This window comes from Perissodus microlepis, chromosome 19 (genome assembly GCF_051167445.1).
Source record: "Perissodus microlepis isolate ML-2025 ecotype Zambia chromosome 19, ASM5116744v1, whole genome shotgun sequence".
NCBI lineage: Eukaryota > Metazoa > Chordata > Actinopteri > Cichliformes > Cichlidae > Perissodus > Perissodus microlepis.
The window spans coordinates 7,236,442-7,253,735 of NC_140479.1; the positions used below are offsets into that span (position 1 = coordinate 7,236,442).

The following is a 17,294-nucleotide window of genomic DNA, read 5'->3' on the forward strand; positions in this document are numbered from 1 at the left end:
CCCCAGGCCGACTGGCGTGGAGCTCGGGCCGGAGGATGTGCTCTCGCTGGCGGCACACCCACTTCAGCAGTGGGCGCCGGTCTCTTGCCAGTCGGCAGAGGAGCGGCGAGCCTGTGAGAGCTAGCTGCGGGCTTGGGCTTGGGCTGACGTCTGGGGATGATGTCACGCAGAGCTTCCGTCTGCTTCTTCCTCAGATCGAATCTAGCCTGAATGGCTTCAAGTGAATGTCCGAATAACCCAGCCGCAGACACTGGTGCGTCCAGATATACAGCTCTGTCCCTATCCGGGACATCAGAGAGGGTCAGCCACAGGTGCCTCTGCGCCACTACTGTCGAAGCCATCCCTCTGCCCAGGGAGAGTGCTGCACAGCGAGACGCATGGAGGATGTAATCTGTGGCGACTCTGACCTCGTTAAGAAGAGGTGCCAGCGGGCTGTCATCAGGAACCAGCGATCCGAGCTCCGCCAGGCACATTGCCTGGTACGTCTGGAGCATGGTGGAGCTCATGACACGAGCAGTGCCGGCCTGAGCTCTATAAATCTTCTCCAGCTGCGAAGCAGAGAATCTGCAGTGCTTGGACGGCAGAGTTGCGGGGCCGCCGACACCATGGTTATGGGACGGGGCCAGATAAGCAGCCAGAGACGGCTCCATAGGGGGTGGGTTAGCTAAGCCAGCCCCCTCGGCGCCGTCCAATTCCATGTACTGTCCATAGCCGGGCACCGTGACGCGGGTAGACAGAGGTTTGTCCCATGATGCTGTTAGCTCGCAGAGAAAGTCTGGGAACATGGGAGGGCAGCTTTTGGCCGTTGCGGGCTCCGGTGGGAGGAAAAACCCCGCGAACCGCGACGGCTTCTGAGCTGGCGGAGGAGAGGGCCAGTCCACCTGCAGCTTCTCAGCAGCACGGCGAAACAGGGAGAAAAGAGAGGTGTCATCGTGGCCGACCGGCGCAGCAGCGGCGGTACATTGGGCCGACAATGAGCTCTCCTGCTCATCCTCCGACAAACCATGGATGTCCAGGCCGATGTCCAGCACGTCATCGTCGTCCTGGGGAGCGCTGGCGGGCTTCAACCCAGGCTGAAGCCCGTCAGCGCTCCTGCTTGGTTCCGGCTCGTCATCGGCTAACCCGTCAACATATTCCATGTGGTCAGCCCAGCTAATTGCGGGGACATCGACCGGAAAATCCTCGTCTTCGGACTCGGATGAAGCCGGGGCTCCAGACTCGGAAAGGAGAGGGTCATGCCGTGCGACAGCCAAGCGTCCCAGCACTTTTTCCACAAACGTCACCCGTCTTTCCAGGGTCGAGCGCCGGAGCTGGCGACAAAACGCACAGGCTTCGGGCTCCGTCAACGCTCTCCTAGCATGGACGATCCCCAGGCAGACAGGGCAGGCATCGTGCTGGTCGCTGTCGTGCAAAGAGAAACCGCATCCCTGAGGACAGGGGCGAACAGAAGATTTCTGCTTTGCTCGCTTCGGTTTGGAGTCCATTCCAAAACACAAAGCAAAACGCTGCACGGGAAAACTTGAAATTAGCGCTCCGCGGGCAGCCTACACACCAACTGCGTGGTGGAAGCTAACACCAACAGGGGCAGTTAAGCTAAGTTCAAGTCGGCAGACAACGGAGCTAACTAGCAGCAGCTAGCTAGCCCAACTCAGCAGAGGTGTTCTCAGCGAGGTGAAGAGCGTAAGAACTGAGGGATGACTGTGATGACAGCGGCTATATGTGCAGGCGGGGCCGTGCGCGTGTCATCACACGTCATCTGCCTTAAAGGCGTGATTAAAGGTTTCTTCAGCCAGGACACGCGAGGGCGTGATATCCCATACTTATGTGTTGTACCGAGTGAATCGACTGAAAGGGAACTGCAACATCCAACTAGCAAGACTGACCTCAGATTTTCAAAATAAAAGTACTTGTGTTTCTGTAAATTGGCCCTTATTTTCAGGACGTGTAAAAGTGAGGTCATTTTGCTGTGTCTTTGGTTTTACACCATTTTCTGTTTTGTGTGAAAGGACGCTCTAAAGTTATAAAGAGAGTGGGAGAGTTTTATCTGTGAGAAGAGCTGCTGACATAAGCTAATGTAGTTAAAGTCAGCCGTGTGCTTCCATGATTTACACCCACACGGTGCTCGTTATAACTGACTTTACCATCGCGAGCGGCTAAAAGCAGACGCTAACGCGGTGCAGTGGTGGCTGGGCCGCAGCATATGCGTTATTTTTGTGCCACTATTCTGAGCACATGTAAAAAAAAGTTTGCAGGTGCAAGTGTTGCATTTTGAGGAGAAATTTATTTTGAGCGAAGAAAAGCTGAATTTGAGTGAACAAAATTCATTCCTGCGTGCAAAAAATGTATTTCAGTGTTTGCTATTATCCACACACACACACACACACACACACACACACACACACACACACACACACACACAACAGCAGCCCCTCTCGCTCAGTTTTTGCATTTGCGCTCGCTCACAATGTGTCGCTCGCGCTCTCAACATTTCTGCCCGTGCGCGCTCAACTCTTTCTCTACACCGTTATATTTGTGCCACAAAACCAGTCAATCACAGACTTGGATGCAAAAAAATCTGATTGGCTGTTCTGGTCTCCAATCAGCTCGAAAGGACGAAATGCAATATCCCAGAATCCATTTCGTCCAAAACTCAAACGAGGCAGCGGCAGAGGAACACAGAGGGGCGGAGTTTGAAATATTACTCTGTCTGGGTCACAAAATAAACTTTTAAGATATTTTCATGCGAGAACGTTTCTGTGTAAACTTCTAATATCTGCTGTGTGTGTGTGTGTGTGTGTGGATAACAGCAAACACTGAAATACATTTTTTGCACGCAGCAATGAATTTTGTTCACTCAAATTCTTTTCTTCACTCAAAATAAATTTCTCCTCAAAATGCAACACTTGCACCTGCAAACTTTTTTTACGTGCACTCAGAATAGTGGCACAAAAATAACGCCATAGCAGCGCCGTGCTGGCCTTCAGACATGTTTTCATCCTCCTCCAGAGGTTCATTGGATTATTGGAGTCACACAGATGAAGCCACAGCTGTGTGCGTGTGTGTGTGTGTGTGTGCGTGCACCCGCCTTTGCGGTTTGTGGGGACTCTATTTTTGACTGCAGAGAGGCATTGGGGGAGGGGGCGGGGCTCTTTTGTGCTTTGAGTCAGCTGATTACAGCAGGTCCTTTTAACACCGAGATAAATATCAGCGTGGAAATGTTCACTCAGACTTCCTATTGGCTCGTGTGATGTGATGTCAGACAAGGAGAAGCGCAGGTTAGCGATGAAGGGCCAGCGTTTCCCTCAGCTTTGTCTTGTAGGCGTTACGCCGATCAGACCGTTCACCGTTGTGACACTTCAGGGCGTTTAAAGAGAACGTTTGTCCAACCATGTTTACGCGTCTCTCTTAGGTCTCCAGTTATTAGCCACGGCCGGCCGGGACCGTCTGATCCACGTCCTGGATGTGGGCAGAGATTACAGCCTGGTTCAGACTCTGGATGAGCACTCGTCCTCCATCACTGCCGTCAGATTTGCTGGTACTATCTGACCTTTGACCTCTTTTACCCTCTACCCCTTGCTGCTGTAAGTTTGCTGCTAGCGTCTAACCTGTGACGTTCTTCTTCCTGTCTGTCAGCCAATGAGGGGAAGGTGAGGATGATCAGCTGCGGCGCCGATAAGAGCGTCTACTTTCGCACGGCTCAGCAGGTGAGACCGAGGCCCGTGTGAGTACACATTAGTACTTCTGAACATATTAATAGTACCTGTAGCGGAGTAATAGTACTGCTGAGTGTCGCGCTCGTGGCTCCGTCACTGATCCGAGGTCAGTTCTCGCACAGTTGAATGCAGTTTTCGTTCACGTGTTTCCAGGTGAAGTGATGTAAAAAAACTCCTTCTGGTACTTCGTGGTCATGTGGTGCTTCCTCTTCTCTCTGCTCCTCCTCAGACAGGGGAGGGATTGGAGTTCACGCGGACGCATCACGCCGTCAGGAAGACGACGCTGTACGACATGGATGTCGAGCCGACTGGGACGTACGCAGCGGTGGGCTGTCAGGACCGCAGCATCAGGTAACGTCCGACCGATGAAAGGTTCTGACCAACTACAACTCCCATGATGCAGTCTGCCTGCAGGCGTCCAGTCAGTGATCAGCAGAAGCCGTTTCAAAGCTGGAACTGAAAAGTGACTAGCAATCAGCCAATGAGACGCTGGATGAGCCTGGACTTTGGCTGTATCCCAATTCAGGTACTGCAGCCTTAAAGTACGCAGCCTCAACGATCCTCAAGGGCCGCGTACTTAAAGACCGCTAAGGCCGGAAGTGCGAGGCTTGTGAAATGGGACGGTCTAGCCTCCGTTGCGCTGCCCAGGTTGCCTAGCAACCATGATACTAACAGCTGGAAACGTGTCATACAGCTTTGTTTGACAGAAAAGTAGAGATATCTTCTGTTCATTTGTTTGTTTGTTTCTACATGAGCTTTGCTAATTCTCTGTAAGATTAAGGTCAGCTATTGAACAGCGTATATTTTAAAGTAAAGGCTTTAAAACCAAGTTAGTACAAATGTCACTAATGTCACATAACTTTGCCAACATGTGGCCAACAGTAATGTTTTCATGTTCTTTGTTATTAAACATTTGCACATAAATAAGTGACATAATATTCAGTACTTACTTAAAGTTTACTCGTCGGCCGCCCCACATCCGCCATTTTTTTTCGGCAAAATTATCCACACCCACCGCCGCGCTATGCATTCTGGGATATGTTGGGCCACGAAGTCTACACCGCCACGTCCTTAAAATTCAGGGAAATGAAGGACGCATTTGAGGGCCGCATTTCGAGCAGCCTTCGAATTGGGACACCCTTCGTCGCGTCGCTGTGACGTAATCGGCCTTAAAATGCGGCCTTTAAGGCTGCAGACCCTGAATTGGGATACAGCCTTTAATCCACCTTTAGCTCAGATCAGTCAGATTACCCAGCAGCCAGTGGGAGTAGCAGGATTAACCTCCTCCTCCTCTCTGGGTTCTCTCTTCCTTCTGTATGTTTACAGCACCTTCCAAAGTATTTCACATTAAAAGCAGCAAACCCAGAGAAGCAGAAACCAAATGACTTTCACATTAAAAGCCCCACTTTTGGGGGAAAGGCTTCATGTATTGATTATCTATCAGTGGGGACGATCCGACGAGTCATGCTGCCCCCTGCTGGTTACAGCTTTATCAATGTGATTGGCCAGTAAGCAGCACTGGTGTTTCCTGTTCCTGTGAATGGTTTTGATGGGATTAGTTCAGAGTTGACTTGTTCAACCTTCTGCAGCTCCAAACGGAAGCGTTTCTCAGCTTCGAGCTGGTTTTCTGAACCTACCTGCACGTTGTGGATGTAAACACATGAACGTGTACAAATACACACGGGTGTATCACATGTTTGTTTGGATTTAAACCTTTACTGGCGCTCCCATTCACTGCCATGCAAACTTCCGGCAGCTTCCTTCCTGCTTTAAGGTGCGTTGCTGCCACCTTATGGCTGTAAGTGTCATTACATCCAGGAAGTAGTTTTATTTTTCTGGTGAGGTCTGTGGCAGCTGGTCTCCGGTCGCTTCATCCCCTCACTTCCTGTCTGTGGATCAATTTTTTTAGTTTGTCTGTAAATACTGCTGACGATGATGATGATGGCGGCGTGCTGTGTCTCACCCTGCAGGATCTTTAACATCAGTAACGGGAAACAGAAGAAGCTCTACAAAGGCTCTCAGGGCGAAGACGGGACGCTCATTAAGGTCAGAAAGGTGTGGGTACCATGATGATGTTTCCATGGGAACAGGGACATACAATAACCTCCTGCGTCCTCAGGTGCAGATAGACCCTTCGGGGCTCTTCATCGCCACCTCCTGCTCAGACAAGAACATTGGCATCTTCGACCTGTACTCAGGAGAGTGCGTGGCCACCATGTTCGGACACTCGGGTCAGTCGCCGTCAGTTACAGACACGATTAATGACCGCTGACAGCAGAGTCAGTTCTTTCAAAGCTTTATTTAAAACCACAGCTTTTACACACGGCTGTGATTCCAGTAAAGTTATTTCAAATCGGGCCCTTTTTCTTCCTGTTCCAGAGATCATAACGGGGTTAAAGTTCAGCAATGACTGCAGACACCTGATCACCGTGTCAGGAGACAGGTACGCCTCACCTGAACCCCCCGCACCGACCCACAACCCTCCACACCTTTATTAACCCTCTGGGTTTGTTCAAAATCACGACCCTTTCAGCTTGTTCGTGGCCAAAAGTGGCCACCAACAGATTAGGTCTGTAATTTTTATTATTTTTATGTTTTTTTGCCATTTTTTCTGCATAAAGCTTTTAAGTAACTTCAGTTCTTGTCATAAATATAAAATAGTTATTACTTTTTAACCCTTTAAACACCAGTTTGTTTGTCCACTGCACTAGCTGGAAGACAACCTCAAATCTCACAATTTTATATAATTGCATTGCTACTGAAATTTCTTGCGTTATTAATAGTAGAGTCTGGGGTGTGTAATTGATTCACATCAACATTGATTATAATGCATTGTTATTTTTGTGCAGGGAGAGCAAAAACATAAAAACTCCCTCTCAGCTTGTTCATGGCCAAAAATGGCCACCCCTTGTTTACGTTTACAAAATGCTATAAAATTCATATATATTAAGAAAAAATTCCACTTTTTTTGACTTGAATTTTTAGATTAGCATCAGTGCTGTTCATGATAATCTAAATTTTATTCAAATTCAGAATTTTAACCCTTTAAATGCCAGTTAAATCACATAATTGTAATGAATTAAATAAGGATAAAAGCATAAAATCCCCCTTTTTTTCTAAATAATACATGCAAACTGATTTATTTTCTAACCATGGTGGAGGTTAGATGCGTAGCAATAATTAAAAGTATCAATGAGTTTTATGCATCTTTGTTTTTTTGTGCAGTGACAGAAAAACAAAAAAACTCCCTCTCAGCTTGTTCGTGGCCAAAAATGTCCACCCCCTGTTTACGTTTACAAAATGCTATAAAATTAATATATATTAAAACATTTTTCTACTTTCATTGACTTGATTTTTTAAAACCAAAATATAATTCAAATTCAGATATTATACCCTTTGAATACCAGTCAGGTTATGTATTATTATAGTAAAAATAGTAATAAAGTTCACATTTTTAGCATATGAATGATGAAACCTAATATTTTTTTTTATCATCATTGCAGGTCAGTAACAGTAACAATGATTTATTTTTACTTTTTTTGGGGGGGGGTTGAATGGCCAAAAAGAAAATCACACATGGTGTGTTAGTGGCCAGAAAGGCAGTTTAATGACCAAATAACCACTGAAATGACCAATAAAATGATTGAACTTTATATTCCAGTGTGTGCTTCTGTGTGCATCCTCATTAGCAGCAGGATGTGCTAACCACATTAGAGTGGTTTTTGTAGGCACACTTTCTACACCTGGTGCAAGGGGCTGCTGTTCCAATCCTGGAGGTGCGCCTTTTGCACCTTCTTCTCATTTCGTTGGTGGGGTGCGGGTCACACTCTGGGTCAGACTACTGTATCTTGAGATCAATGGCAGAAGTGGCTGAGAACCAGGGACAAGGGTGTCTTGCAGTTGTTGAGGTCACCAGCATGTGTCCCAGCTCTCCCAGGATCACTCTTCATTTGTAGGTTGTAGAGGACTCCCCCACTTCAGTGAAGTTGTTTCCGGCGGGACAAAGACATCGTTTCCCAAGACATCCAGGAGATTGGAGAAAAGAGCCATCAGCCATCAGTTAGTTTTCCTTCTACAACTCGAGGTGCCAACACCCTCTTAAGTTATCCAAGCAATATTTGTGCCTATTGTAGTCCAGGATTGCTTCTTGCTTTCAGGCATCCTTTATTCCCCATCACTGACTGCTGGTTCCCTGTGTGTTGCTGTCAAATGAAGCACATTCCTCCGTTGCTTTGGCATGTGGGATATCACCGTCGTAGTTTTGGTGAAGCCAAAGACAGACAACAAAATCTTCCTCTGTTGCAACTCTGGGTTGTTTCCCCTGTGCCAGTTTTCATCTGAGGAGTTCCTCTGCCAAGGTGCCCGAAGGAAAGACGTTGTCCTCGGAGCTCCTCCGTCAGTTGGAGTCTGAACCCCATGCCTTTTTTACTTCCTGAGAACTTCCAGTGTTGTCATCCAACATGCTATGTATTGCTTTATTCTGGTTTAGGCTCACATCTCCACTTCATCTATAATCCTCCAATCCTCACACCTTCGCCTCCTGTGCAGCTTTGTAAGGGTGCACAGCAGCTAAAAGATCTCTTTCTTATAAAAAAGTCAAAAGTAGATCTCAGGCTGCTAATGCAGGAAACTGCATACAGGGTGAGCCCTGGTTTGATACCAGTGGGTACTGGATTGTAGAGCAGTCTCTCTTCAGTGGTGGGACCCACATGGTTTTCCTTTCACGAGGGATCCACTCAGTCACCGGCTCCTCGGTCTCAGAAAATGTTCCTATGTTCTTTTCCATCAGATGCTCGGCCTCCACCTCCATGCCCCCAACCCCAATCCTCCCCCAAAGAAGAGGATTCAGGCACTGGCTAGTACTCTTCATCAGTGGTGATGCAGTCAGCTTCTTTGGAGATTGACCCCTCATCTTCTGGAGAGGAAGTTTCTTCATCTTGGGCAGATGTCTTTTCTTCAAGGGCAGAGGACTGCTTGCTGTCCTTGCTCTCTGACCAGATCATACAGACAGTGCTTGAAGCAGTAATGACCTTCTTGCCATATTGCCAGAATAAATGATCTGGAAGCTGTTAGGCTTACTTACAGCAGTAGCTCTTTCTGCACCTGCATAAACTCCAGGACACGTTTACAAACAGTGTTTGTTGTTGTTTGTTTGCTGCAGGTTTGAACTCTGCAAAATGTCCTGTGATTGGGGTTTTTTTTTTCTTTTTGTTTCTAGAGTTAATATTTTGGGTATGGTCTCTTTTTATGAAAAATACAAGAGTAAAAGTGCTTTTAAGATGTGCCTCAAAGCTAAGTTTGACTGGGAACCTCAAAGCTCAATGTAATGTAAAGCTATGTAATGTTTGATGCATCATTATTTATTCCAGTCTATCTTGCAAATACATGTTTGTGCTGCAATGTCATGCACAAACACAAACTATTAGATCCTTAAGATCAAACCTATGTCAAAATTGTTTCATTATTCTGGTCCATTGGAGTGTGGTAAGCCATCAAAGGCTGCTACTAGAAACTCTGAATATTACACGAAATCGCTTGATTGGCCAAAAATGGGTAAATGATGTAATTTGGTAAAAAACATTAAAAACTGCAATTTTCATGTGTTGAGTTCAGAATGAAAGCAATTTGACCTAAATCACATGATATAGTACTGCCAATAACAAGGAATCAAAAAAGGTGGTTATAATGGGTTTCAATTGGACAAAAATGGCCACGATTGAGTCAAGAGGAACAATTTGGTGTATAGTGAATATTATTGACATTATTAAGGAGCTGATGTTGAAAATTAAAAAAATCTGAAAAAAATACACACCTGTGGGAAGTTTCATTCCATTAACAGAACAAAAATGGTTGAAAAAAGGTCACAATTAGGTTATGGTTATGTTTAGGGTCAGGGTCAGGGTAAGCGGCTAGGGAAAGCATTATGTCAATGAGGTGTCCCCACAAGGATATAAATACACATGTGTGTGTGTGTGTGTGTGTGTGTGTGTGTGTGTGTGTGTGTGTGTGTGTGTGTGTGTGTGTGTGTGTAGCTGTATCTTCGTGTGGCGTCTGAGTCCAGAGCTCACCATCAGGATGAGGCAGCGTCTCGCTGACCTTAGACCCCCCTGCAGCAATCCCAGTTCCCAGAGTGCACCTCAGCAGAGAGCCGTGATGCTCAGGTAAACGTGATGATGATGTTCAGACTCACCTGAAGAAAACAAACCAAACTCTGCGATCAAACGCATCCATGAAAACAAAAAAACTGACCCACAGTCAGCCTGATTTAAAATAAAATGACCTGCAGTGAGCTTGACCTCTGTGACCTCTGTCCTGAATCCTGGTGTGAGGTCACATGGTCGCGGCTCTGCGTGCTGACTTGAACTTAAGTGTTTGTGCGGCAGGGAGGCGTCAACGACTCCTGTGGTCACCATGTTGTCTGACAGTGACAAGGAGGAGGAGGAGGGGGAGGAGCTTGGCTGTCCATACTCGGACACAGCAGGAAATGTGCAACAGGAAACAGGTGTGTTAGAAACTGAATGACTCGATGGATTCGTCAGAGGTCAGGTGACCTTTAACTTGCACTGACAACGTTTCTTGTTTCTTCCCCTCAGAGGCGTCTGTTGAGGTGTACAGCAGCAGGAAGGTTGGTGCATGTGACCTTTGACCTTTAACTGATTATTTCATTCTGTTTCATTGTTGGGATGAAACAGCTCATTAAATGGTTTTTGCCTGAAGGGGGCGCTCTAGCGAGTCCGTCCTCGTGAGAGAGAGTTGTTGTTTTTTTTTATATATTTGTAGTTTTTATTGGTGATCTTGTACAAAGAATTTACAGAAGGAACTTTACAACATACAAATAGCCAACAGAATTTCAATTTCTCAAAACTGTAGTAAGATGTAAGTAATAGTTCCCAGTTGTATTTCTAATTTATTATTATGATGATGTCACCCTGGTTGGGCGGGAACCCTGTACCAAAAGCAAACCATCTTAGCATCAATTCTGCCTTGTTAAGCTTGTTCTCTCGGCACACCTCCTTCCAGATCTTAAAAGTTGATTTTATCCAGGGATCATCAGGATGTTTCAAACGCGACTTTAGTTTACCATCTGCTACGATGGCTTGGATTGGAGGGCCATTAGTAGCTCGTTCTTCTGTGTCTTTCCACCGAGATTTAAACAAAGAATCACATAAACAAACTCATGGCCGTAGCCGGGCAGAATAATAACAGTCCTTCAGAAATGGTAAATATGGACCGCCCCTGTCCTTTGGTAATTGTAGTGTACTGTACTGGGTTTTTTCCCCAACCATAAATAGCAGGAAACTATCTTGTCCCATTCCACGAATTGTTGTTTCGGGATTTCAGTGGGGAGAGTTTGGAAAAGATAAAGCAGGCGTGGTAGATTGTTATTGATTCTATCCTGTTCATTAGGCCCAAAGCTCCACCTCGTTAAATCCGACTTCAGATAAAAAGATACTTTTAAAAAAAGTATCTTAAGCTCATCGGCAAAATTTGCGTTTACATATTTATGTCTAATAAGTTCTATGACAGAAACAAGCTTAAGCTCCTCTAATAAACATAGTACGTATGTAACAACAGGTGTGACGTTAGAACGAACGCTCAAATGTACAACAGACAGCTGCTGGGTTTGAGAACTGAACTAATATTTAAAAAATGATCTGATGATGTAACCAAGCAGATATTTGAAGGGCTTCTGTTTGTGACTCAGCAGGATGGGGGCTTATCTGGGGCGCGACTCCCTCGCCGGCGCTGGTCCAGGAGGATGTGCGACGCTGACGGGGTTCTGATGGTGAAGTCAATGTTGGACCTGAGACTGCTGGACTCATTCTGCCCCAACAAGCAGGAGGAGCAGGCGGAGGTCAGGACACTCAGAGACACTATTCAAAAGAACACCCGCAAGTGATTAACTAGCATTAATGGTCCTGTTTATTCTGTGAAGACACGCCCACTTGATGTTAGCCACTCCCACTGCAGCAAGATGAGGAAGGGTCAAGGTGCGGAGGAGCTTCACAGGACCAATCAGGAGCTTGGGAGCACCATCAGCCTGCAGGTTTGTGTATGTCAGGTCACAGTGAGAGACAGGGGTGTCTCTCACTGTGACCTGGGAGGGGCGCAGCGAGGGAGGGGCACAGCGAGGGAGGACACTGTGAGCTGAACCTTGCTCAGATATGTGATGTCATCCTGTACGTACAGGTACACAGACCAGAGTTTATCCTCCTGTCCAATCAGAGCGCAGACAGAGAGAACCCAGTGCTGTATCCGGACCAATGGGAGGACAGAGTGAGCCTGGCAGGCAGGTAGGATTGCTTCCTGTCCTGAGAATTCACAGATGACGTTAACTTTTACCAGCAAATAAGCCCCTCCCCCTGCTGTCAGTGAGTTCCAGGTGAAGGAGGCGTGTCCTGCTGCTGAAGGTGCACGGCCGGACAAACCGAGTCCCGACAGCGGCTGCTCGCTGGGATTCAGCTCCAGACTGTCGAGTCCCAGCAGACCTGCAGGATACGGTGAGATGCACTCACCTGTCTGTGAGCCGCCTCGCTGCTGCTTCCTCTCACCTGTCTTTATCAGCCCAACCCTCTTCTTCTTCTGCCCATCAGACTCGGAGCCCACAGAGCTTCTCAGCATGGACGGAAACTCCTCTGAGCTGGAGGTGGAGGACGAGGAAGACAGAGGAGCAGGTGGCGGGGAGTGCAGGAAACCCGTACCCCAGACTCCCGACCAGGAGGCGTTCCTGAAGGAGCACTTTGTGACGCTCGCTGACCTTTCTGCCTCAGGTACGGCGGCAGAGCTTAGCAACTGAGTTCAGCATTTTTCCTCCCAGTCCTAAGCGACAGGATTTGAATCACAGCAGACTCGCCTACACCTGAACATTTGACCTGTGTGTTGACAGGAAGTCCGAGCAGAGCGTCTCACAGCTCCAGTGAGAGTCTGAGCATCTCGTCCAGGTTCCTCACCCAAAGCACAGCCACAAGGTAGGATCACCGTCACACACAGATCAATAATTAGACACACACAGGTCCATTCAAACCAAACTTTATTGAAAAAACGATAACAGCTTCCTGAATGCAGACGTGCAGCTCAGCTGTGGGACAGGAGAATCTTTGTTGTAGACACAGTGTGGCCTGAACACTGACGCTGTGGGGTCTCCACGCACACGTGTGGTGGATCACTCAGACCTTTTCTTTTCTCTCTCTCTCTCAGCCGGACCGTGCTTCCTCTCCCATCTCGGACCTCGGGGGCTGGCGCGGGGGAGCCAAAGACTCGTCCGCTGGTCTCCGAGGTCCGACCTCTGATGGAAGAGAGCCAGAGGCAGGATGGGAAGGTGCCGTGGACCCAGGACCAAACCCAAAAACAGAACCAGGCTCAGGCCACCTCATTTCAGGACCAAGCCCAGCCTCCTCATGGTTCAAACCAGCTCCGCATCCTAGAGGAGGAGACCCCCTCGACCCAGCAGGTCCACCGACTCTCCCTGCTCAAGAAGAAGGCCCAAACTGCAGTGGAGTGCAGGAGGAACCAGGGAGCGACAGCCCGGGCTGCCGCCTCCCATCTGAACTCTGGTGGACTTCGAAAGGCTCAGTCAGTCCACAGCCTGCTGACTGACACAGGTAACACTCAGCTCACCACACAAACAGGTAATCAGCACAAGAACCAAGAGAGACTGTGGACCCCCAAGCAGCTGCATACACTGTACACCTGAGTATGAGCGCTCACCTGGACATAAAGAAGCTAAATTAAAGCTAGCAGGCTAACCACACCCACGTTGGCTGTGACTGTAGAAATTAAATGTTACGTCTTTGATTTGAGCCAGTAAAACCAACGCTGTTTGATATAAGTTAGCACTGTGGCTCTGTTAGCTTCATTTATGCCACATGTGTCAAAGTCAAGGCCCGCGGGCCACATCTGGCCCGGCGTACATTTATGTCCGCGAGATCATTTTATACAGAGTTATTATTATTGTTATGCATGGCCCGGCGATATGAGGCGCTAATAATATACAAACTACAGATCCCATAATGCAGCGCTGCAGCCTCCTTGGCTAGGCTAACTGGGAACATTCCGTCAATCAAGTCAAACTTCTGTTATTGAAGCTCGCCGCTCACAATGGTGGAGAGAAAAGTTGACTCTGAAAGCAGAGCCTTTCAGCGCCAGTGGGAGGCTGAATATATGTTTACAGACATGCTGGTAAAGCCGTGTGTCTTATTAGTGGAGCTAATGTGGCTGTAATGAAGGAATTTAATTCAAGACGGCACTACGAGACAAAACGTCAGGATAAGCTGTCTGTGAAGGTTCTCAGTCATCCAGGTCATCGTAGTCTAAGGAGCTTGCAAAGAAAAGCGTCTGGACTTCTTTAAGTTACTTGAAGACATTTCACCTCTCATCAGAGAAGCTTCTTCAGTTCTAAGGTCAAATGGTGGCGAGTCCCAGATTTAAACCCTGTGGGAGTTTCCCCCCACAGAGGGACAAAAGGACCCCCTGATGATCCTCTACCTAATCACAGGTGTGAAACTGGGTGTGGGTCCCAATCAGCCAGAGTTTCGGGTGAGCTCATTGTGAAATCTGGCCCCACCTTATCATGTGATTTCCTGAGGTCAGATGGCCCAGGATGGGAGTGGGCGTTCAGGTGTCTGGGGAGGGAACTCAAAACTGGATTATAGATGGCAGACAGTTGGTGTCGTAAACCCCCGCCTCTGTTCAAAGATGGTCGCTCACAGTGGACTTAGATGCTTCTTTCACTCCTCTTTCAAACCATCTGTCCTCTCTGTCCAAAATGTGAACATTGGCATCCTCAAAGAGTGACCTTTGACCTTTAGATGCAGATGGACTGCTGAGTCTTGTCCTGTGGAGGTGGCTCTTCTGTGTTGTGCCATGCGCTTGTGAAGTGGCTGTTTGGTCTCTCCAATGTAGAGGTCTGGGCATTCCTCGCTGCACTGTACAGCAAACACCACATTGTTAAGTCTGTGTTTTGGAGTTTTGTCTGTCGGGTGAACCAGTTTCTGTCTGAGCGTGTTGCTGGATCTGAAATGCACCAGGATGCTTGGAGAAAACTCTCCTGAGTTTCTCTGATACACCGGCTACATAGGGGATGACAAACAGCTCCACTCCTGCAGCAACGCCCAGCTCCGTCTACATGCGGCTCCAACCTTGTGTTTTCTTTCATTTATTTTTTCTGGGTTTTTGGCAGCATGTTCATATTTCTAACTTGGATAATTTTGACAGGATATTTAAAGTTAAAGGTTTTTTTAAGATTATTTAATCTGGAATAATATTCCTGTCTGTTTTTATTCACATTTGTGTTTAAAAAACATTGTTTTAGTGTTCAATAAATGTTTCTTCTTTGGCCCGCGACCTGAAGTGTGCCTTGAGTTTTGGCCCCCTGTGCGATTGAGTTTGACGCCCCTGATTTATGCGTTAACAAGCAGCTCACGTTAGCTGGCAAGAATTTAACACACTGCATAAATTTGGTGGCAGTTCATGACGTTACCTGATGAATTTGAAAGTGTCCAGTTAAGTCAGCAGATCAGCTTTGATCTTGTGCTCTCAGGATAAGATGTTACTGCAAAGATGGCTCACAGCTTGTTTCACACTATTTCCTCTGAGTCAAGTTTTGAAATATTTGTATATCAGCAACATTTCAGTCTGCGGGATCTTTTACTCTAAACCGGCTGGCTTATGGCTAGTGTTAGCTAACGTTAGCTTGCTGTGTGATGTCAGTTTCTGTGTTGTCACTCCAACTCGTTAGCTACTCCGACTGTTGAACCAATCAGAGAAGGTCTCGACTATTCGTTAGAGTCAGTTCACACACTGGAGATTAAAAACACGGAGGGCCACGGGGGAAACGGTCTCAGTGTTACTCTCAGTTTACATGTTTTGTCTCTCTCATCATCAGGTGACTCCGCCATCTCCCAGATGATCTCTCGTCCCTTCAGAGAGGAGGTGCCCCCTCAGCTGCTCCTTCCCCCTGAGCGTCCCGTCACCCTTCCCAGCACCCCCAGACGCCCCCCATCTACGGCACCTCCCCTTCAGAGACCAAGCCCTGCCTCTCCGAGGTCCCCATCACAGGAAACTGCTGCCGCTCTGGCCGCCACCACCCCGAGGAAGTCTTCGTCATCCTCCCTGACTGCATCGGGGCCGCGCTCCTACATGAGCCCCACCGCCAGCTCCATGGCTAAGATGTCCCGCTCTGTCTCCATGGGAGATGGCCTTAACGTCCCCGAACCCACTGACGACCTGGCAGTGACATCACCAACTCCTTCATCTCAAATCAAAGAGACTCCACCTCCTGTTGTCGCCGTGGTTCCCTCTGTTACTCTGGCCACGCCCCCTCACGCAGCTGTGGTCCCAGTTGTCGTCTCTTCGTCTTGCTCCTCGTTTCTGGGGAACCATGGTAACCAGATGCCCCCACCCACCCGCTGTCTCCAGGCTCGCGTCTCCAGTAGCAGCAGGCCGCTCCCTGACAAACCCTCCCTTCCCCCTTTCTCAACGGCATCCTCCTCGCAGCCTCCTCCGGTATCCGTCTCCCCCCTGACTCCCGCACGACAAGAAGCGGGGCCTCATGCTCCTACAGACGGCGGCGCCGGGCAGATGGATGACGCAGGTTTGGACTCTAACCCTCCTCCTCTTCATCCCTTCATCCTGTCATCTCTTTGGCTCCTCCTCCTCCTCACCCTTCCTCTCCTGTGTGACGGGTGAGACGTTTCTGTCGTCTCTGCTTTCATCGCATCATTGTTTACAGTCTGTTTTTAAATAAATAAAAACGACGCTGAGTGACCTCACCTGCTGCTTTCTCTCTTTATGCAGACGAGCCAATCAGTGTGGAGAGCTGCAGGGCTCTGACCAGTGAGCTGCAGAGCTGCTTTAAGAAAGCGACGCACCTGTACAGGAGAGTGAGTAACAGACTCCGCCCACCTTACGTCTATGTTTGATGGTCACAGCAGTATTCACCTCTCCTCCTCTTCTTCAAGGTGAGTGGCTCCTCCTCAGATGAGTCCGCCCCCGACCAGCACCAGATGTCCCGCGTCCTATCAGAGGCCTTCCAGGCGATGAAGGCGGAGCTCGACGCCCTGCCGCTCGGCATGCTGGCAGCGGAGGGGGGGCTGGGAGGTGTGGGGGAGGTGAAGACGGCGGCGCTTCTGGAGGAGTACTCACTGCTACTCCTGCAGGCGGTTCACAGGAGGATCAACAGCAGCACCTGAGCCCCGCCCCCTCCGGAAGGATCTGAAGCCATTTTGTTTTTAAACTGATGCAATGATCTTCTTCGTTTTTATCAAAGACGTTTGTCGTCCCTCGAACTTCCCAGCGGCCGTCAGTCTGAAGGAGCGATCGGATTATTGATCGCCGTTAGACTGAGCAATACCACACTTTGTGATCTGATGCTACGACTTTGTATTTATTGTGATGATGAGCTGTTACACTACTGACTCCGCCCCCTCGCCTCACGCCGACCGGCACGTTTTGAAGCCCTGCTTTTACCGCGGTCGTGCATTTTGATGTCTTCGGGTGTTTGTGGGGATAAATTTGTAGTTTGAAACGTTTTCATGTTTTTTTGTCACGTTTAATAAAAGTTTCAGACTCGCTGTGATCTCC

General features: G+C 48.2%; 1 protein-coding gene across 5 annotated transcripts in view; it reads left to right on the forward strand.

Moving 5' to 3' along the window:
• The window catches only part of mapkbp1 (mitogen-activated protein kinase binding protein 1), a 38,451-nt gene extending 21,167 nt beyond the window's left edge, over nucleotides 1-17,284 (forward strand). For 2 of the 5 annotated variants that reach the window (XM_084915376.1, XM_084915379.1), the window contains 19 exons: nucleotides 3,410-3,535; nucleotides 3,634-3,704; nucleotides 3,943-4,064; nucleotides 5,684-5,759; nucleotides 5,833-5,944; nucleotides 6,093-6,156; nucleotides 9,746-9,874; nucleotides 10,097-10,215; nucleotides 10,307-10,338; nucleotides 11,419-11,568; nucleotides 11,650-11,760; nucleotides 11,877-12,007; nucleotides 12,087-12,214; nucleotides 12,308-12,484; nucleotides 12,601-12,682; nucleotides 12,912-13,315; nucleotides 15,598-16,305; nucleotides 16,509-16,594; nucleotides 16,673-17,284. In XM_084915376.1, coding sequence (XP_084771502.1) covers nucleotides 3,410-3,535; nucleotides 3,634-3,704; nucleotides 3,943-4,064; nucleotides 5,684-5,759; nucleotides 5,833-5,944; nucleotides 6,093-6,156; nucleotides 9,746-9,874; nucleotides 10,097-10,215; nucleotides 10,307-10,338; nucleotides 11,419-11,568; nucleotides 11,650-11,760; nucleotides 11,877-12,007; nucleotides 12,087-12,214; nucleotides 12,308-12,484; nucleotides 12,601-12,682; nucleotides 12,912-13,315; nucleotides 15,598-16,305; nucleotides 16,509-16,594; nucleotides 16,673-16,903 — 3,059 coding nt within the window. In that variant the 3' untranslated portion in view covers nucleotides 16,904-17,284. Of the gene's footprint in view, nucleotides 1-3,409; nucleotides 3,536-3,633; nucleotides 3,705-3,942; nucleotides 4,065-5,683; nucleotides 5,760-5,832; nucleotides 5,945-6,092; nucleotides 6,157-9,745; nucleotides 9,875-10,096; nucleotides 10,216-10,306; nucleotides 10,339-11,418; nucleotides 11,569-11,649; nucleotides 11,761-11,876; nucleotides 12,008-12,086; nucleotides 12,215-12,307; nucleotides 12,485-12,600; nucleotides 12,683-12,911; nucleotides 13,316-15,597; nucleotides 16,397-16,508; nucleotides 16,595-16,672 lie in introns of all 5 variants that reach the window. The other 3 variants (XM_084915381.1, XM_084915377.1, XM_084915380.1) reach the window with 3 other exon arrangements.
• The last annotated feature ends 10 nt before the right edge of the window (nucleotides 17,285-17,294 follow it).